The sequence below is a fragment of the Oncorhynchus tshawytscha genome, linkage group LG13, assembly GCF_018296145.1.
Source record: "Oncorhynchus tshawytscha isolate Ot180627B linkage group LG13, Otsh_v2.0, whole genome shotgun sequence".
Taxonomy (NCBI): domain Eukaryota; kingdom Metazoa; phylum Chordata; class Actinopteri; order Salmoniformes; family Salmonidae; genus Oncorhynchus; species Oncorhynchus tshawytscha.
In genome coordinates this window covers 14,589,228-14,611,891 of record NC_056441.1, presented here as the reverse complement: position 1 = coordinate 14,611,891, position 22,664 = coordinate 14,589,228, and the positions used below count along the sequence as shown (strand labels likewise).

The 22,664-nt window shown below is 42.2% G+C and overlaps 1 protein-coding gene across 5 annotated transcripts in view; it reads right to left on the bottom strand.

Annotated features, from left to right (window-relative positions):
- Positions 1 to 22,664, bottom strand: part of LOC112247321 (engulfment and cell motility protein 1) — a 179,790-nt gene that overhangs the window by 15,104 nt on the left and 142,022 nt on the right. For all 5 annotated transcript variants that reach the window (XM_042295215.1, XM_042295218.1, XM_042295217.1 and 2 more), the window contains 2 exons: positions 10,877 to 11,040; positions 119 to 231 (listed from right to left, as the gene is read on the bottom strand). In XM_042295215.1, the coding sequence (XP_042151149.1) occupies positions 119 to 231; positions 10,877 to 11,040 (277 nt within the window). The remainder of the gene's footprint in view (positions 1 to 118; positions 232 to 10,876; positions 11,041 to 22,664) is intronic.

Below are 22,664 nucleotides of genomic sequence, written 5' to 3'. Positions count from 1 at the left end.
TCTTTCTCTGTGTGTGTGTGAGTGAGTGAGTGAGTGAGTGAGTGAGTGAGTGAGTGAGTGAGTGAGTGAGTGAGTGAGTGAGTGAGTGAGTGAGTGAGAGAGAGAGAGAGACACCCACCTTGCCTCCGGCGGCTGCTGATCTTCCTGAAGCAGGTTCCATCACACAGACGGTTGAGCCTCTGTTGTTTGATAAGCTCCATGATCTCTGGCTGGATCTTCTCCCGCAGCTCCCTACAGACCAGAGAGACAAACAGTCAGAGACAGGGACCAGTCAGTCACACACACAGAGTGACCAAGAACCAGTCCGTCAGTCACACAGACACTCTGAGAGATGGGTTGCGTCAACATAACTTAACAGTTAGTGTTAGTTGAGATTTAAAAAACAAACTTGAATTAATAAAGGGTAGATCAGCATTGAGACCAGGGTCTAACTTACAAGGGAGACCTGGGAACATGAACACAACATGTAACACACATCATGTACGATAATAATATCAATACAATATATACAACGAGATGAATCAAAACAACTCTCACACATCACCTCCCTTAAACTCCATGTAAACTGTCCAATGGAAACCAGCGAGTCTAATTTCAAGGTGGCAGAATGCTATTCCATGAGCTGGTGGCCTAACAACTAAAAGCATTTCCCCCGGGTCAGTGGAGACCAGCGGGTCCTCCAGAACCAGCCAGTCCAGAGAGTGGGTCTGAAAATTGCTGGATCTCCAATTAATTTGTGAGTTGTGTTAGTAGGGTAGACTCTGAAGTAACCAATGCTGGATCAGAGACTCCCAGCCAACAGAACTATACAATATGCAGTGAATGAAAATGGTCCACCAACGATAAAACGCAGTGCTGAGTGAAAGGTTTTAAAATTATATCACCATAATCAACTACTGGGAGAAGTGTTGCTTGAACAATCTTCCTTATACTATCCAGTCAGGCAGGATTTATTTCTATAGACGAAACCAATCTCAATTCTCAGCCTTTTTTGTCAGTTACAAAGAGATGAATATTACACGTTTTAACAGATAGACCAATGTTACTTATATAAATAGTGAAGAGAACGAGGCAAAAAATAACCCCCTGCGGTGCACCTTTCTTGATATTGAGGAAACTAAATTGAATACCGTCAGTACGCACACAGTGTTTTGTCCGTTAGATAGTTCTGGAACCAATTGCAATATACCTGATTAAGGCCCATTTCAGACAACCTTTGAACAAGTAAGAAATGGACAACTGTATCAAACGTTATCTGATACCGTTATTAAACGGACCATTATCTCTCCTTCGACAGGTCAAGAAATAAGGCAGCACAATGACGTGTATAATTCAAACAACATCGACATCCTCAAAGACAAGTGTAGCTGCTGAAACAGTGCTATGTCCCGGTCTAAAACCAGATTGGTGCTCATTACAAATACAAATAGAAGTTAAAAAAGTTTGTCAAGGCAAGATACAGTTGAAATAGGAAGTTTACATACACTTAGGTTGAAGTCATTAAAAACGTTTTTCAACCACTCCACAAATGTCTTGTTAACAATCTAAAGTTTTGGCAAGTTGGTTAGGACATCTACTTTGTGCATGACACATGTAGTTTTCCAAAAATGGTTTACAGACGGATTATTTCACTTATAATTCACACTAAATTGACTGTGCCTTTAAACAGCATGGAAAATTCCAGAAAATTATGTCATGGCTTTAGAAGCTTCTGATAGGCTAATTGACATAATTTGAGTCAATTGGAGGTGTACCTGTGGATGTATTTCAGGGCATACCTTTAAACTCAGTGCCTCTGCTTGACAACGTGGGAAAATCTAAATAAATCAGCCAAGAGCTCAGCCAAGAAGTATAAACACCATGGGACCACGCAGTCGTCATACCGCTCAGGAAGGAGACGCGCTCTGTCTCCTAGAGATGAATGTACTTTGGTGCGAAAAGTGCAAAGCTATTCCAGAACAACAGCAAAGGACCTTGTAAAGATGCTGGAGGAAACAGGTACAAAAGTATCTATATCCACAGTAAAACGAGTTCTATATCGACATAACCTGAAAGGCCGCTCAGCAAGGAAGGAGCCACTGCTCCAAAACCGCCACTAAAGAGCCAGACTATGGTTTGCAACTGCACATGGGGACAAAGATTGTACTTTTTGGAGAAATGTCCTCTGGTCTGATGAAGGAAAAATAGAACTGTTTGGCCATAATGACCATTGTTGTGTTTGGAGGAAAAAGGGGGAGGCTTGCAAGCCGAAGAACAACATTCTAACCGTGAAGCACAGGGGTGGCAGCATCATGTTGTGGGGGTGCTTTGCTGCAGGAGGGACTGGTGCACTTCACAAAATAGATGGCATCACGAGGTAGGAAAATTATGTGGATATATTGAAGCAACATCTCAAGACATCATTCAGAAAGCTAAAGCTTGGTCACAAATGGGTCTTCCAAATGGACAATGACCCCAAGCATACTTCCAAAGTTGTGCCAAAATTTGTGTACAGAACTGAAAAAGTGTGTGCGAGCAAGGAGGCCTGCAAATCTGACTCAGATACAACTGCTCTGTCAGGAGGAATGGGCCAAAATTCACCCAACTTATTGTGGGAAGCTTGGGGAAGGCTACCCGAAACGTTTGACTCAAGTTAAACAATTTAAAGGCAATGCTACCAAATACTAATTGAGTGTATGTAAACTTCTGACCCACTGGGAATGTGATGAAAGAAATAAAAGCTGAAATAAATCACTGTACTATTATTCTGACATTTCACATTATTAAAATAAAGTGGTGATCCTAACTGATCTAAGACAGGGACTTTTTACTTGGATTAAATGTCAGGAATTGTGAAAAACTCAGTTTAAATGTATTTGGCTAAGGTGTATGTAAACTTCCGACTTCAACTGTAGCTCTGGCAAGGCAAGATAGTTTGGAAATTGGACGGTCGTTATCCAAGTCAGCCTTTGTGTAGCTCTTAGGGATAACCCCAGGAATTCTGCAGTAAGTAGTGCAGAAAGATGCAGCAGATAGGGATCAAGTGTGTCAGCCCCAGTGTATTATTATATATTTTTTTACATCGATCTTCAATAAGGCACTTACTTGATCAGAGTAAGGCATATCATGTTGCATCAATGTATTTGATCAATTTGGAAAAAGTCCTCAATATAGCTACATCATTGTCATCTCAGTTGAATTTTCAACAAAAATGATTTGGTTGGTTTATTTTATCTTAATTTGGGATAGGGGGCAGCATTTTCACGTTCGGATGAAAAGCGTGCCCAGAGTAAACTGCCTGCTACTCAGGCCCAGAAGCTAATATTTGCATATTATTAGATTTGGATAGCAAACACTCTGCAGTTTCTAAAACTGTTTGAATTATGTCTGTGAGTATAACAGAACACATATGGCAGGTGAAAACCTAAGAAAAATCCAACCAGGAAGTGGGAAATCTGAGGTTTGTAGTTTTTCAACTCATTGCCTATCAAATATACACTGTCTATGGGGTCATATTGCACTTCCTAAGGTTTCCACTAGATCAACAGTCTTTAGAATGTTGTTTGAGGCTTCTACTGTGAAGTGGGGGCGAATGAGAGCTGTTTCAACCAGGTATCTGACTGAAGGCCATGAGCTGATCACGCGCGCACCCGTGAGAGCGACCTGCATTCCATTGCATTTCTAAAGACAAAGGAATTCTCCGGTTGGAACATTATTGAAGATTTATGTTAAAAACATCCTAACGATTGATTCTATACATCGGTTGACATGTTTCTACCAACTGTAATATAACTTTTTGAACATTTCATCTGAAAAGTGTGACTTGCCCGCGCCTTGTGAGTTTGGATATGTTTCCGAAACGCGCAAACAAAAAGGAGGTATTTGGACATAAATTATGGACTTTATCGAACAAGTCAAACATGTATTGTGGAACTGGGGTTCCTGGGAGTGCATTCTGATGAAGATTATCAAAAGGTAAGTGAATATTTATAACGCTATTTCTGACTTTTACTGACTCCACAACATGGCGGGTATCTGTATGGCTTGTTTTTGTGTCTGAGCTCCATACTCAGATACGCAAATTCCATACGCAAATTCGACAGATGTTTTCGAGGCACAACATTACTGAACATAACGCGCCAATGTAAACTGAGATTTTTGGATATAAATATGAACTTTATCGAGCAAAACATACATGTATTGTGTAACATGAAGTCCTATGAGTGCCATCTGATGAAGATCATCAAAGGTTAGTGATTAATTTTATCTTTATTTCTGCTTTTTGTGTCTCCTCTCTTTGGCTGGAAAATGGCTGTATGTGTTTTTGTGACTAAGCTCTGACCTAACATAATCATATGGTGTGCTTCCGCTGTAAAGCCTTTTTCAAATCGGACATGATGGGTAGAATAACAAAAAGTTAAGCTTTAATTTGGTGTATTGCACTTTTTGTGAATGTATGAAAGTTAAATATTTCAAAAAAATATTTTGGAATTTCTCTCTCTGCCTTTTCAGCGGATGTTGTCGAGGGGTCCCTTAACGCTTAGAAATGTAGTGGACACCTCCTAAATGTAGTGGACACCTCCTAAATGTAGTGGACACCTCCTAAATGTAGTGGACACCTCCTAAATGTAGTGGACACCTCCTAAATGTAGTGGACACCTTCTAAATGTAGTGGACACCTTCTAAATGTAGTGGACACCTTCTAAATGTAGTGGACACCCTCTAAATTTGACACTGTTAGACTGACTGGCCACAGACTGTGTGTGTGTGTGTGCGTGTGTGTGTGAGAGAGAGAGCCCCCCTCTCCACCCCATCCAATCCCCCCCAGTCTCATTACAGACGAGGGCGCTGCACAGTGCCCTGCTGTGATCCCTGTCATGTGGACTAACATGTAGGTTTCTCTGCGTGTTCGGTCTCTGGTATGAAAGATATGAACACAGCCCCTAACAGCTAGCCAACATTAATTATACATACAACCTATTGACTGGGGAAACCTGCAGTGCCCACACAGTCCTACAGCTCACCAGCCAATCAGGACGCTGCTGTGGAGCTGACAGCCAATAAGAGGGCTGCTGTGGATCGATCTGACAACCAATGAGAGGGATGCTGTGGAGCGAACAGACAATTAGAGGGCAGTCCAATCAGATTTTCTCTTTCTCATTACGTCAGTTTCTCTGTGCCTTTCCCGAGCCGTTATTTTCACTGCAGCTCTGTGCTTTCAGATCATCAGTGGACCAGGGGTGACGTTTCCCCTAGGTACATATCTAGGATAATCTCCCCTCCACCAATTCAATCCTTAACCATTAGTGGGGAAAATGCTAAACTGGCTCAAGATCAGAGTCTAGGGTCAACTTCACCCTACTCTGATAACGAACTGTCGGGGAGAGGGGGATGCTAAGGAATGGATTCAGGTCCCATACATGTAATGACAGATCATTAATTTTCTGTATAGCATTTGGTTGGGAATGATCTATATGGCTGGACACCCATAGTGAGATTGTCATTATCTGTGGCAGGTTCTGTGTCTCAGATGTTTTGGCACGGCCATTTCATAAATCAGATTCATTACAGCTCAAAGTCATTCTCTCCTTGCCTCTGAAAATCATCTGCAACTGAGTTAACTAAAATGAGCTCTTTCAAAGATAATACTCTGGAATGTAGTTGGAAGAGTATGAAGTGGCAGGGCCCACTGAGATGAGAGTGGAATGCAAACACTCATGGAAATGCAGTTTATATAGAAGTGTGGAATATTGAACGAAAATTCTATAGAGGATTTGAGAATAAATTATGACTTTTTTCCCCTTCTAGACATTAAGATGCGGACTAACACTTTCTCTCAAAAGTTTCTTCTGCATGTCATATTAATTCCTTATAAAGATCCTGTTTAAAATTAGCTAGTCGAATTTGAATGAATGCCTTTACAGAATGTAAATATTACACAGGTCTTTCTTTATAGCACATTGTAAACCTAACACTGGAACAACACTTGCCCAAACCTTTAACGTTTACCAGCCAAATAAAACAAAAAATCAGTCTACCCGGCAGAGCAAATCAAATGCACCTAAAGGTCAACCGCTGGCCAATCAGATAACTCAGATCAACGTGTATGCACAGATCTAGTGTCATAGACTGTAAAAATGTCCTCGATGCACAGCAAAGTTGATGTGAGATTTCAAAGCTTTTAGAACCATGACCAGAGAGAGACAAAACAAATCCAACAAAGAGCTGCTGTTTTTATGTGTAAGTTAATGTTCTACAGTTTTATTAGCCATTGCATTGTTATTATTTGCGGCTTGTCTTTTTTATTATCAAGGAATATTTCACTTTCTCTGGTCATAGAAATTTCACCATCAGCTGGAAGACTGTCCCCTTATCTCAGCAGAGGGAGGGAGGAGGCTTCACTGCTGCTGCCTCCACTCAGACTGACCATCAGCTGGAAGACTGTCCCCTTATCTCAGCAGAGGGAGAGAGGAGGCTTCAATGCTGCCCCCTCCACTCAGACTGACCATCAGCTGGAAGACTGTCCCCTTATCTCAGCAGAGGGAGAGAAGAGGCTTCACTGCTGGCTCAGACAGAACACCATAGTACCCCCCTCCAGCTCAGACTGACCATCAGCTGGAAGACTGTCCCATCTCCTATCTCAGCAGGGGAGGGAGGAGCCCTCTCCTGTACTCCCTGTTTCACTGCTGCTGCCTCCACTCAGATCAAGTTTGACCATCAGTGGAAGACTGATTACCCCCTTATCTCAGGGAGCAGAGGGGGTGGTGTCAGGAAAAGGCTTCAAAACTAAGGAGATGCTGCCTCCAGCAGACCCCCTGACCATCAGCTGGAAGACAAGTTTTGTCCCCATCACAGACAAACTATCTCAGACAGCAGAGGAGGCGCAGCAGGCCTCTTCAACCTCAGGAGGCTTCACTGTCTGCACTCCCCTACCACTCAGATCCTGACCATCAGCTGGAAGACTGTCCCCTTATCTCAGCAGAGGGAGGGAGGAGGCTTCACTGCAAACTGCTGCCTCCAGGACACCTACACCAGACTGACCATCAGCTGGAAGACTGTCCCCTGTCATCTCAGCAGAGCTGGGAGGGACTGGAGGCTTCACTGCTGACTGTTAAACCCCCTCAGACTGACCATCACTGTCAATGACACTGACTCACTCAGCCACTTTAATCATGGGAATTGATGGAAGACTGCCACTTTAAACCCCTTATCTCAGCAGATGCATACGTTGATACTGTAGGCTTCACTGCTGCATGTATCCTAGCCACTTTAACTAGACTGACCATCAGCTGGAAGACTGTCCCCATCACTCATCTCAGCAGTATAAGGGAGTTTTTTTTTTGGAAGGTTAGGCTTCGTTATTACTGCATTGAACTAGAAGCACCCCTCCACATTAACAGACTAACCATGTGTATGTGACCATCAGCTGGAAGACTGTCCCCTTATCTCAGCAGAGGGAGAGAAGAGGACTTCATCTGCTGCTGCCCCCTCCACTCAGACTGACCATCAGCTGGAAGACTGTCCCCTTATCTCAGCAGAGGGAGAGAGGAGGCTTCAATGCTGCCCCCTCCACTCAGACTGACCATCAGCTGGAAGACTGTCCCCTTATCTCAGCAGAGGGAGAGAGGAGGCTTCAATGCTGCCCCCTCCACTCAGACTGACCATCAGCTGGAAGACTGTCCCCTTATCTCAGCAGAGGGAGAGAGGAGGCTTCACTGCTGCCCCCTCCACTCAGACTGACCATCAGCTGGAAGACTCCCTTATCTCTGAGAAGAACAACATTTTACAAAAAAAATAAAGTCTGAGTGGTAGATCTCAGCTTGCATTTTGACTCAAAGGAATATTGACTCAAAAAGGAATATTGACCACTGCTGCAGCCTAAAAATAACCTAATGGGGTACTGACTCTGAATACCATTTGTAGGCAAATCAGATTATAATGCAGATTTTCAATCATGAGTGGAACCGAATGCATGCGTCTGATGCAGCATATGTCAATAGTTGAATTTAGTTGGGTTTTTTTTATGAAAAAGGGGGTGAAATAAAGGAGGAATGGAGGTCTATTAAATGTGTGTTAACGAAAGTGTTTCCTTTCTTCCACAGTCATATTGTCTCTCGTTCCCTTTTCCTTTCTTCCAGTCATATTGTCTCTTGTTCCCTTTTTCTTCCTTCCATAGTCATATTGTCTCTCGTTCCCTTTTCCTTTCTTCCATAGTCATATTGTCTCTCGTTCCCTTTGTTTCCTTTCTTCCACAGTCATATTGTCTCTCGTTCCCTTTTCCTTTCTTCCAGTCATATTGTCTCTCGTTCCCTTTTCCTTTCTTCCAGTCATATTGTCTCTCGTTCCCTTTTCCTTTCTTCCAGTCATATTGTCTCTCGTTCCCTTTTTTCTTCCTTCCATAGTCATATTGTCTCTCGTTCCCTTTTCCTTTCTTCCATAGTCATATTGTCTCTCGTTCCCTTTGTTTCCTTTCTTCCACAGTCATATTGTCTCTCGTTCCCTTTTTTCCTTTCTTCCAGTCATATTGTCTCTCGTTCCCTTTTCCTTTCTTCCATAGTCATATTGTCTCTCGTTCCCTTTTCCTTTCTTCCAGTCATATTGTCTCTCGTTCCCTTTTCCTTTCTTCCAGTCATATTGTCTCTCGTTCCCTTTTCCTTTCTTCCAGTCATATTGTCCTTTCTTCCTTTCTTCCAGTCATATTGTCTCTCGTTCCCTTTGTTTCCTTTCTTCCAGTCATATTGTCTCTCGTTCCCTTTTCCTTTCTTCCAGTCATATTGTCTCTCGTTCCCTTTTTTCCTTTCTTCCAGTCATATTGTCTCTCGTTCCCTTTGTTTCCTTTCTTCCAGTCATATTGTCTCTCGTTCCCTTTTCCTTTCTTCCAGTCATATTGTCTCTCGTTCCCTTTTCCTTTCTTCCAGTCATATTGTCTCTCGTTCCCTTTGTTTCCTTTCTTCCAGTCATATTGTCTCTCGTTCCCTTTTTTCCTTTCTTCCAGTCATATTGTCTTGTCTTCCTCATATTGTTCCCTTTGTTTCCTTTCTTCCAGTCATATTGTCTCTCGTTCCCTTTGTTTCCTTTCTTCACAGTCATATTGTCTCTCGTTCCCTTTTCCTTTCTTCCAGTCATATTGTCTCTCGTTCCCTTTGTTTCCTTTCTTCCAGTCATATTGTCTCTCGTTCCCTTTGTTTCCTTTCTTCCATAGTCATATTGTCTCTCGTTCCCTTTTCCTTTCTTCCAGTCATATTGTCTCTCGTTCCCTTTGTTTCCTTTCTTCCAGTCATATTGTCTCTCGTTCCTTTTTTCCTTTCTTCCATAGTCATATTGTCTCTCGTTCCCTTTTTCCTTTCTTCCAGTCATATTGTCTCTCGTTCCCTTTTTTCCTTTCTTCCAGTCATATTGTCTCTCGTTCCCTTTTCCTTTCTTCCATAGTCATATTGTCTCTCGTTCCCTTTTCCTTTCTTCCATAGTCATATTGTCTCTCGTTCCCTTTTCCTTTCTTCCAGTCATATTGTCTCTCGTTCCCTTTGTTTCCTTTCTTCCACAGTCATATTGTCTCTCGTTCCCTTTTCCTTTCTTCCAGTCATATTGTCTCTCGTTCCCTTTGTTTCCTTTCTTCCACAGTCATATTGTCTCTCGTTCCCTTTTCCTTTCTTCCAGTCATATTGTCTCTCGTTCCCTTTTCCTTTCTTCCAGTCATATTGTCTCTCGTTCCCTTTTCCTTTCTTCCAGTCATATTGTCTCTCGTTCCCTTTGTTTCCTTTCTTCCAGTCATATTGTCTCTCGTTCCCTTTGTTTCCTTTCTTCCACAGTCACATTGTCTCTCGTTCCCTTTTCCTTTCTTCCATAGTCATATTGTCTCTCGTTCCCTTTTCCTTTCTTCCAGTCATATTGTCTCTCGTTCCCTTTGTTTCCTTTCTTCCATAGTCATATTGTCTCTCGTTCCCTTTGTTTCCTTTCTTCCAGTCATATTGTCTCTCGTTCCCTTTTCCTTTCTTCCAGTCATATTGTCTCTCGTTCCCTTTTCCTTTCTTCCAGTCATATTGTCTCTCGTTCCCTTTTCCTTTCTTCCAGTCATATTGTCTCTCGTTCCCTTTGTTTCCTTTCTTCCACAGTCATATTGTCTCTCGTTCCCTTTTCCTTTCTTCCATAGTCATATTGTCTCTCGTTCCCTTTGTTTCCTTTCTTCCAGTCATATTGTCTCTCGTTCCCTTTGTTTCCTTTCTTCCACAGTCATATTGTCTCTCGTTCCCTTTGTTTCCTTTCTTCCACAGTCACATTGTCTCTCGTTCCCTTTTCCTTTCTTCCATAGTCATATTGTCTCTCGTTCCCTTTTCCTTTCTTCCAGTCATATTGTCTCTCGTTCCCTTTGTTTCCTTTCTTCCATAGTCATATTGTCTCTCGTTCCCTTTTCCTTTCTTCCATAGTCATATTGTCTCTCGTTCCCTTTGGTTTGGTCTTTATTTGGACTGGTTAAAGAATAGGGCATCATGAGAAGATTTATGTCATGAATATTAGCAGCTATTTTCTTTCTTCAATCTCACAGGCGTCATGTTTTAGTCCTCTTTTTAATGAAGGATTGGTTACATCTACCTAATGAATATCACTGATTCCTTCCTTTCTCAGGCAGTAATATCACTGATTCCTTCCTTTCTCAGGCAGTAAAATCACTGATTCCTTCCTTTCTCAGGCAGTAATATCACTGATTCCTTCCTTTCTCAGGCAGTAAAATCACTGATTCCTTCCTTTCTCAGGCAGTAAAATCACTGATTCCTTCCTTTCTCAGGCAGTAAAATCACTGAGTCCTTCCTTTCTCAGGCAGTAAAATCACTGATTCCTTCCTTTCTCAGGCAGTAATAACACACACACACACACACACACACACACTCCATTGACTCACAGGATGGGGCGTGACTGGAAGTCTTCTTGGTTCATCCTCTCAGACTGGCGTATCTTCAGGATCTCAGTATAACTCAGGTTCTGCAGGCGACTCTTTAACTGGTCCAGGGAATTAGGCTTCTGTGTCAGCGCTCGCATGATCTGCTCTCTTACCACCTGCATCACCTGGGAGGAGAAGAAAGAGGGGGATTTAGACGAGGGGAGAGGTGGTAAGAACTTCGATGTCTGGATAGGTAGAGAAGGAAATCTAGGCTACACATTTGGGTCCGGTTTCCCAGACAGATTCATCTTAGACCTGGTCCAAAAGCATTCTCATTGGAGGTTCTTCTTTCTAGGACTAGGATGAATCTGTGTCTAGGAAACAGTCTCATGATGTGATATAAATACGCCGTTGTGCAAAGGCACATTAAATGGAGGAAAACAATTATTTACTCGCACACACAGTTATATGAATACATATCACTTTCACATCACTGTTCTGAGCTTTCGGGGCAAACATCCCATCTCCTCAAAAAGTTTGCTCTTGCGGACGTTTGCAGAGCTCCTGAGGGAGAGAGAGAGAGCCAAGGAACCTCTGGGAAACAGTCATTTAAACAGAGCACAAAACACTAGAGAATTGTATTTACTTTATTTAACAAGGCAAGTCAATGACGGTCTACCCCGACCAAACCCGGACGACGCTGGGCCAATTTTGTGCCGTTCTATGGGACTCCCAATCACGTCTGGATGTGATACAGCCTGGATTCGAACCAGGGACTGTAGTGACGTCTCTTGCACAAAGATGCAGTGACTTAGACCCCTGCGCCACTCGGGAGGTCAGAAAACATTTTTCTTGCTGCTCCAGTAAAGAGCCCTGGGGACTAATGGTGCGAGATGGCAACTATAAACCCGGGTAGTTTGACTCCTGGAAGCTGATTGGCTGAAAGCTGTGGGATATCAGATAAAATACCAGAGGTATGATGCAAAATTACTTGTTTACTGTTCTAATTATGTTGTCAACAAGTTTTTAATAGCAATAAGGCATCTTGGGGTTTGTGGTATATGGATAATTTACCACGGTTAAGGGCTGTATCAAGGCACTCTGCATTGCGTTATGCATAAGAACACCCCTTAGCTGTGATATATTTGCCATATACCACACCCCCTCGGGCCTTACTGCTTAAATAACCCACACACAGAAGCGTGTGCGCCACTCACACAAACGGGCACACAAGGGCGTCGGATTGAGTCACTAATGGTGAATAACTCCATTGCCAGTTTATGGGGTCAGAGGAGCACATAATGTGTGCTGGTAAGGGGATGGAGAGCCACTTCCCAGTAGATAAATCATAGAAGGTTTTATCAGTGCACATTTTGTAATATAGTCCAGTGAATCTTCCCTCAGGGGGAAAGGGCAGGATGAAGGGGGCTAATTTTATACTGCTTAGTCTCCTGTAATACTCTGCATGCATCAGTGGAGAACATTCACTCAACGCATCCCTAACACTTGCTTATCCATTCGTATTGTTAGACTGTGGGAGAGAATCACGAGGCATGCCACTACATCAGAGATAGAAAGTCAGAGGGCATAGGATACTGTTGTATCCTTCACTCCTGGCTATAGCCACATTCTGCTGGCTGGCTTCCTAATGGCTTCCTATCAGAACCACTAGATGACCTCCTGTCCTGCATATTATAATTACAGTATATAACTACAGTAGACTACTCTCCAGTATGTTTCATATTATTTATAAATACCGTGTATAACTACAGTAGACTACTCTCCAGTATGTTTCATATTATATATAAATACAGTAGACTACTCTCCAGTATGTTTCATATTATATATAAATACAGTAGACTACTCTCCAGTATGTTTCATATTATATATAAATACAGTAGACTGCTCTCCAGTATGTTTCATATTATATATAAATACAGTAGACTACTCTCCAGTATGTTTCATATTATATATAAATACAGTAGACTGCTCTCCAGTATGTTTCATATTATATATAAATACAGTAGACTGCTCTCCAGTATGTTTCATATTATATATAAATACAGTAGACTGCTCTCCAGTATGTTTCATATTATATATAAATACAGTAGACTGCTCTCCAGTATGTTTCATATTATATATAAATACAGTAGACTACTCTCCAGTATGTTTCATATATCTAAATACAGTAGACTACTCTCCAGTATGTTTCATATTATATATAAATACAGTAGACTGCTCTCCAGTATGTTTCATATTTATATATAATTACAGTACATAACTACAGTAGACTACTCTCCAGTATGTTTCATATTATATATAAATACAGTAGACTGCTCTCCAGTATGTTTCATATTATATATAAATACAGTATAACTACAGTAGACTATTATGTTTCATATTATATATAATAACTACAGTATATAACTACAGTAGCCTACTGTATGTTTCATATGATATATTACTACAGTAAATAACTACTGTATCTTTCATTCACAGTACAGCACAGAATGTCATCATTAAGGAACGGAGATATGCTAGCCTGTGTATCTATTCACCAGTAAGATTATCTCAGCCTTTTGTTATGAAGTTGCACCCTCATGCTGTTGTGATTCTAGAACAAACTATAATCACACCCTCATGCTGTTGTGATTCTAGAACAAACTATAATCACACCCTCATGCTGTTGTGATTCTAGAACAAACTATAATCACACCCTCATGCTGTTGTGATTCTAGAACAAACTATAATCACACCCTCATGCTGTTGTGATTCTAGAACAAACTATAATCACACCCTCATGCTGTTGTGATTCTAGAACAAACTATAATCACACCCTCATGCTGTTGTGATTCTAGAACAAACTATAATCACACCCTCATGCTGTTGTGATTCTAGAACAAACAATAGTCACATCCTCTGTAACCCATTAGTGATTTATGACATTAGACACATACTGTAATTGTATCATTGTACTGTGATGGAAGGGACTGTCTGTTTCGATGGGTGGCGTGGGTTCCATCCTTAGTGAATGAAGAGAGTGTTGTAGGTATTTAGATGTAACCCCTCTTCCTAACAGGCTGAGGGTTCAATATGTCGGGAATCATCAATGAAGTGCAAACAAGTAATGAAGAATGATCCACACAGGGAGGGGAGGGAGAGATACATACAGTGGCAAGAAAAATATATGTGAACCCTTCAGAATTACCCAGATTTCTGCTAAAATTGGTAATCAAATTTGATCAGATCATCATCAGTCACAACAATAGACAGACATGGTGATCTTAAACTAATAACACACAAATTATTGTATTTTTCTTGTCTATATTGAATACATAATTTAAACATTCACAGTGTAGGTTGGAAAAAGTATGTGAACCCATTGACTAATGACTTCTCCAAAAGGCCTTTCTTCAGACACTGTGTTAACTAACCTCCAGACGAACTTCAATGCCATACAACTCTCCTTCCATGGCCTCCAGCTGCTCTTAAATGCAAGTAAAACTAAATGCATACTCTTCTACTGATCGCTGCCCGCACCTGCCCGCCTGTCTAGCATCACTACTCTGGACGGTTCTGACTTAGAATATGTGGACAACTACAAATACCTAGATGTCTGGTTAGACTGTAAACTCTCCTTCCAGACCCACATTAAGCATCTCCAATCCAAAATTAAATCTAGAATTGGCTTCCTATTTCAACAAAGCATCCTTCACTCATGCTGCCAAACACACCCTCGTAAAACTGACTATCCTACCGATAGTCAGCTCACTGGTCACCATAGCAGCACCCACTCGTAGCACGCGCTCCAGCAGGTATATCTCACTGGTCACCCCCAAAACCAACTCCTCCTTTGGTCGCCTTTCCTTCCAGTTCTCTGCTGCCAATGACTGGAACGAATTGCAAAAATCACTGAAGTTGGAGACTCATATCCCCCTCACTAACTTTAAGCATAAACTGTCAGAGCAGTTTACTGATTATTGCACCTGTACATAGTCCATTTGTAATTAGCCCATCCGACTACCTCATCCGCATATTTCTTTTTTTGTTGCTCCTTTGCACCCCAGTATCTCTACTTGCACATTCATCTTCTGCACATCTATCACTCCAGTATCTCTACTTGCACATTCATCTTCTGCACATCTGTCACTCCAGTATCTCTACTTGCACATTCATCTTCTGCACATCTGTCACTCCAGTATCTCTATCTTGCACATTCATCTTCTGCACATCTGTCACCCCAGTATCTCTATCTTGCACATTCATCTTCTGCACATCTGTCACTCCAGTATCTCTACTTGCACATTCATCTTCTGCACATCTGTCACTCCAGTATCTCTACTTGCACATTCATCTTCTGCACATCTGTCACTCCAGTATCTCTACTTACTTGCACATTCATCTTCTGCACATCTATCACTCCAGTATCTCTACTTGCACATTCATCTTCTGCACATCTGTCACTCCAGTATCTCTACTTGCACATTCATCTTCTGCACATCTGTCACTCCAGTGTTTAATTGCTGTATTGTAATTACTTCACCACTACGGCCTATTTGTTGCCTTACCTCGCTAATCGTACTTCATTTTCACACACTGTATGTAGACTTTTCTATTGTGTTATTGACTGTATGTTTGTTTATTCCATGTGTAACTCTGTTGTTTTTTTGTGTTGCACTGCGTTGCTTTATCTTTGCGCAGGTCGCAAATGTGAACTTGTTCTCAACTGGCCTACCTGGTTAAATAAAGGTTAAATAAAAATACAAAATTAAATTGGAGATGTTGGTTAGAGCTGCCTTGCCCTATAAAAATAACTCACAAAATGTTAGTTTGCTATTCACAAGAAGCATTGCCTGATATGAGCCATGCGTCAAACAAAATAGATCTCAGAAGATTAAGATTAAGAATTGTTGACTTGCATAAAGCTGGAAAGGGTTACAAAAGTATCTCTAAAAGCCTTGATGTTCATCAGTCCATGGTAAGACACATTGTCTATAAATGGAGAATGTTCAGCACTGTTGCTACTCTCCCTAGGAGTGGCTGTCCTGCAAAGATGACTGCAAGAGCACAGCACATAATGCTCAATGAGGTTAAGAAGAATCCTAGAGACAGCTAAGGACTTACAGAAATCTCTGGAACATGCTAACATCTCTGCTAACAAGTCTACGATACGTAAAACACTAAACAAGAATGGTGTTCATGGGAGTACACCACGGAAGAAGCCACTGCTATCCCCCCAAAATATTGCTGCACATCTGAAGTTTGCAAAAGTGCACCTGGATGTTCCACAGCGCTACTGGTAAAATATTTTTGGCACAGAAACTACAGTTGAGTTGTTTGGAAGGAACACACAACACTATGTGTGGAGAAAGAGGCACAGCACACCAACATTAAAACCTCATCCCAACTGTAAAGTATGGTGGAGGGAGCATCATGTTTTGGGGCTACTTTGCTGCATCAGAGCCTGGACAGCTTGCTATCATTGATGGAAAAATTAATTCTCAAGTTTATCGAGACATTTTGCAGGATAATGTTAGGCTATCTGTTCACCAATTGAAGCTCAACAGAAGTTGGGTGATGCAACAGGACAAAGACTCAAAACATAGAAGTAAATCAACAACAGAATGGCTTCAACAGAAGAAAATACACCTTCTGCAGTGGCCCAGTCAGAGTCCTGACCTAAACCTGATTGAGATGCTGTGGCATGACCTCAAGAGAGCAGTTCACACCAGACATCCCAAGAATATTGCTGAACTGAAACAGTTTTGGACACTGTGTTAACTAACCTCCAGACGAGCTTCAATGCCATACAACTCTCCTTCCGTGGCCTCCAGCTGCTCTTAAATGCAAGTAAATCTAAATGCATACTCTTCTACTGATCGCTGCCCACACCTGCCCGCCTGTCTAGCATCACTACTCTGGACGGTTCTGACTTAGAATGGGCCAATGGACCAAAATTCCTGCTGACCCTTGTGCAGATCTGATCCGCAACGACAGAAATGTTTGGTTGAGGTTATTGCTGCCAAAGGAGGGTCAACCAGTTATGGGTTCACATACTTTTCCCACCCTGCACTGTGAATGTTTACACGGTGTGTTCAATAAAGACATGAAAACCTATAATTGTTTGTGTGTTATTAGTTTAAGCAGACTGTGTTTGTCTATTGTTGTGACCTAGATGAAGATCAGATCAAATTTTATGACCAATTTATGCAGAAATCCAGGTATTTCCAAAGGGTTCACATACATTTTTTTGCCACTATATATTTTTTACTTGTGTGAGTGTAATGTCTACTGTTAATTTATGACTGCTTATTTCACTTTTGTTTATTATCTATTTCACTTGCTTTGGCAATGTAAACATATGTTTCACATGCCAATAAAGTCCTTTGAATTGAATTGAAATTGACAGAGACAAAGGAGGGAGAGAGAGAGAGGAAGAGTATACACGTCTGTGTGTGTGTGTGTGTGTGTGTGTGTTGTTGTCTGTGGATAGAGGCGATTATAGTGCAGGATTCTGATCCAAAAAGCTTAGTGAAATCTTCCCAAAGAAAGACTGATCCTTCGCCAGGGGTAAGAAATGGATAGAGGGAAGACCAGACATCACGAAAGGAATACAAATATGAAACAAGACGAGACAACACAGCACCCAAAAACCTTCAGACTAAGGCTTCAAGGGTGTTGTTTATTTTTTTTTTTTTTTTTTGGGGGGGGTAATCCTCTCAAAAAAATGTTTAAAAAAACAAAAAAAAAACAAATCGGCATTTGCTCACAGAGAAACAAGTGAAAATGGCCCTACTTCAAATCCACTATTTGGGCATCCATGCATACTGTTAGTGAGTGCCACAAAGAGGAATTAAAGGAATTATCCCATTTATAATTCCAGATTCGATAAGCCGGTGGAATCACCAAATCCTGACCCCCCCCCCTCGTAATTTTCCAGCTGATTACACTCTTTAATCCAGGTTTATCTTCTGGGATGCAAATATGTTATGTTCCGCTGTGGTAATCACAGGGCCCTGAGTAAAACTTGGCATAACAATGACCTTGGAAAACAAACAAAAGACAGGGAGGGGGAAAACAGCAAGATAATAACAGCACTGTCATGTTTCCAGATACAGTACGACTGGGTAGTTATCTGGAGCGCTGAACATTTGAACCCATCTCTGTTACCTCTGTAGTAGCAGGATTACGTAACCTTTTGTTGTTTAGATGTTTTGAGAGGTACGACCTCCCCTACTCCCTATTTAGTAGACAGCATTCATCAGGCTCATGTTCATTAGGGAAAACATGTTGAAATAGGAAAGGTAATAATGCTGCATTGAACACATCCCTGAGCTCTTCCCACCTCAAACTCTCTCTATTAGGCTGTTGGTCTCACCATACATTATTGTTGTTAATCCTAGTTCTCCTCAGCTGCCAGTAACCCCCAAAAAGCAGAGGTGAGAATTAGCCTGTCACTAATCATGGCCCTTTCCTCTCTCCACTCTCACTTAACACCCCACCCACCAGACAGGGGGAGAAAGATAGCCAACAGGGATAGATGCCAATACTATAAAGTGACATTCTTTCCAATGGCCTATTTTCATATCCTAGTGGAGGTACTAAACTCCTCTCCTCTACACTCACCTTTCGGCCTTCAGGGGGAAGAAAACGGGGACAAAACCTAAATACTCAGTTTCATCCTATTCTCTCTGGAAGAACAGAGTAATGATGGGAGGATACTTTAGAGACACCAATGTCTCCTGTTCCTCTCCTGTCTGTCTCCCCTAAAGAAGATTTATGTCCGGTAGGTTGTGATTGACTGTCCTCCTCCAAGACTGACTGACTGGCAGGGACAAAGACATGCAGACAGGGAGACAGAGAGAGCTGTATAGTGACCAACCGTAATCAGGGACAGACCAGATGTATCACTCGTGTCCTAGAACCCTCCCATCTCCGCTTTTAATTACAATCTTTTTCTTTTTTTATTTCACCTTTATTTAACCCGGTAGGCTAGTTGAGAACAAGTTCTCATTTACAACTGCGACCTGGCCAAGATAAAGCAAAGCAGTTCGACACATACAACAACACAGAGTTACACATGGAGTAAACAAAACATACAGTCAATAATACAGTAGAAAAAAAAGAAAACAAAGTCTATATACAGTGAGTGCAAATAAGGTCAAATAAGGGAGTTAAGACAATAAATAGGCCATGGTGGCGAAGTAATTACAATATGGCAATTAAACACCGGAATGGTAGATGCAAAAGATGGATGTGCAAGTAGAGATACTGTGGTGCAAAAGGAGCTAAATAAATAAATACAGTATGGGGATGAGGTAGATAGATGGGCTATGAACAGGTGCAGTGATCTGTGAGCTGCTCTGACAGCTGGTTCTTAAAGCTAGTGAGGGAGATGGGAATCTCAGGGTTCAGTGATTTTTGCAGTTCGTTCCAGTCAGTGGCAGCGGAGAACTGGAAGGAAAGGTGACCAAAGGAGGAGGAGGAATTGGCTTTGGGGGTGACCAGTGAGATATACCTGCTTGAGCGCGAGCTACGAGTGGGTGCTGCTATGGTGACCAGCGAGCTGAGATAGGGCGGGGCTTTACCTAGCAGAGACTTGTAGATAACCAGTAGCCGGTGGGTTTGGCGACGAGTATGAAGCGAGGGCCAGCCAACAAGAGCATACAGGTCGCAGTGGCGGGTAGTATATGGGGCTTTGGTGACAAAACGGATGGCACTGTGATAGGCTACATCCAGTTTGCTGAGTAGAGTGTTGGAGGCTATTTTATAGATGACATCGCTGACGTCAAGGATCGGTAGGATGGTCAGTTTTACGAGGGTATGTTTGGAAGCATGACTGAAGGAAGCTTTGTTGCAAAATAGGAAGCCGATTCTAGATTTAATTTTTGATAGGAGATGCTTAATGTGAGTCTGGAAGGAGAGTTTACAGTCTAGCCAGACACCTAGCTATTTGTAGTTGTCCACGTATTCTAAGTCAGAACCGTCCAGAGTAGTGATGCTGGATGGGCGGGCAATGATCGGTTGAATCTCACAGTTCTCCATCAAAAATTCTCTCACACACTCGCATAAACACACACACACACACACCAGTCTCTGAGTCTGCATACAGGCTCATAATTAAGTCTCGTATTTATTCTCCAATTGTAATTACAAGTGATCTGTCATTCTGTCACACCAGTGGATTAACCATGGCCATTTGGTGTGGTCCAGAACAGGAGTGACAGGGGTGACATTGATGAACTTTGACAAGGACTGTGTGTGTGTGTGTGTGTGTGGGGGGGGGGGCAAACAAACAAAAATGGGTACATTTTGTTAGTCCCCCCGACATCAAATGCTATTTCTGGAGGGTTTAGGATTAAGGTTAGAATTAGTGTTAGAATTATGTTAAGGGTTAGGGTTCGGAACTAGGGTTAGAGTTAGGAGCTAGGGTTTAGTTTAGGTTTTTGGGTTAGGGTTAAGGTTAGGATTAGGAGTACAGATTAGGGAAATGTTTATTTTGAATAGGACTGAATTGTGTGTCCCCACAAGGTTAGCTGTACAAGACTGTTTGTGTGTGTTAAAAGTCAAGCAGGGGCTTTGCCATAATAATACAGGAACAACCTCAATCCCTACAGGAAAGGCAATGAGTGACTCATTTAACCAAATTGTTAGTACTTACTGGTTTCAATTCAAAATGACATCAGTTGTTGAGAACTAGGTCATCTATCTACTTTCAGATATCTGTGGTTTGTGACTCATTCACCCTCCCAAACGGCCCCATCCCATAAGGCTCTGGTCAAAACTAGTCCTCTATTTAGGGAATAGGGTGCCATTAGAGAGGCAGCCCCAGTCCCATGGGACGGTCATTAATATTCAGTATTTAATGACACGTCTTGAGCAGGAAAACAATTCTGTTCTGTCCATGCGGCTCCACTCACACTAATTAACAGCTTGAATATTCATCCTATTTAATAGGAACACATGGTCCCTTCACAACATGGCGCTCATTATGAATAATTTATTAGACTCCGCTCAAAGACCAACCAGTCAGGCAGCGTTGCTCACAAAGCACCTTGACAGAGGTGAGCCTGACAGACTTCGGGGTCCTGTTCATTAAGCACCATGTCGAAGAAAACAGACTGAAACAGGGAGGGACTGCCTGGACTTGTCCAATAGGAAAGGCTCAGTTATGTCTTTGGTTACAAAACATTTTTTTAAAGTATCTGTCCTAATGAACATGACCCAGTTCTGAAGGTACACATTATCATTCCCATTCAGAATTCATCCCCCTATTTCTGAGAAAATTACAATGAATGAATGAATGAATGAATGAATGAACGAACGAACGAGAGAGAGAGAGAGACATAAAAAGGCATGTTTTTTCTTTGTACCGGGAAAGCTCTGAAATGCTGATGAATAGAATGAGTTGTGGCAATGGCATATACTTTACATGTTGTAGGTAAGTCACTGCACTTTCACTTATTTTCCCCTACATTATTCCTGATCCAACCTCACTGTTCTAACACAAGATAAAGTACTGGGCCAGTATTCTTAAAGCGTCACAGAGTAGGAGAGCTGATCTAGAATCAGGTACCTCCTGTCTATTTGATCTTATTTATTATAATATAAAAGGCTAAACTGATCCTAGATCAGCACCCCTACTGTGAGACACTGAAAACAGGCTCCGATGGCATTTCTGGTTCTTTCAGTGTAAAGGCGTGTGAATCTTTCTCAGTGCAGCAGTGTTACAGGCTTGCCCTTTCCCTCTCTCTCTTTGTCCCCTAGAGACCTGTTAGAGAGAGTCTCTCTGCTAGGAGCAAGCATATATGTCAATGCATCCTGGCATCTGTGTGTGTGTCTGTGTGTGTTTCTGTGTGTGTGTGTGTGTGGCTCTCCAGAGAGATCATTCCTTACGCTTCAGCGAGGTTCTGTTTATTACTGCTGCATGATGTTGGCATTTTTAATGCATGCAGAGCTTGTTTTATAGGGAGGGTGTCCATGCAGAGCTTGTTGTATAGGGAGGGTGTCCATGCAGAGCTTGTTTTATAGGGAGGGTGTCCATGCAGAGCTTGTTGTATAGGGAGGGTGTCCATGCAGAGCTTGTTGTATAGGGAGGGTGTCCATGCAGAGCTTGTTGTATAGGGAGGGTGTCCATGCAGAGCTTGTTGTATAGGGAGGGTGTCCATGCAGAGCTTGTTGTATAGGGAGGGTGTCCATGCAGAGCTTGTTGTATAGGGAGGGTGTCCATGCAGTATAGGGAGGGTGCATGCAGAGCTTGTTGTATAGGGAGGGTGTCCATGCAGAGCTTGTTGTATAGGGAGGGTGTCCATGCAGAGCTTGTTGTATAGGGAGGGTGTCCATGCAGAGCTTGTTGTATAGGGAGGGTGTCCATGCAGAGCTTGTTGTATAGGAGGGTGTCCATGCAGAGCTTGTTGTATAGGGAGGGTGTCCATGCAGAGCTTGTTGTATAGGGAGGGTGTCCATGCAGAGCTTGTTGTATAGGGAGGGTGTCCATGCAGAGCTTGTTGTATAGGGAGGGTGTCCATGCAGAGCTTGTTGTATAGGGAGGGTGTCCATGCAGAGCTTGTTGTATAGGGAGGGTGTCCATGCAGAGCTTGTTGTATAGGGAGGGTGTCCATGCAGAGCTTGTTGTATAGGGAGGGTGTCCATGCAGAGCTTGTTGTATAGGGAGGGTGTCCATGCAGAGCTTGTTGTATAGGGAGGGTGTCCATGCAGAGCTTGTTGTATAGGGAGGGTGTCCATGCAGAGCTTGTTGTATAGGGAGGGTGTCCATGCAGAGCTTGTTGTATAGGGAGGGTGTCCATGC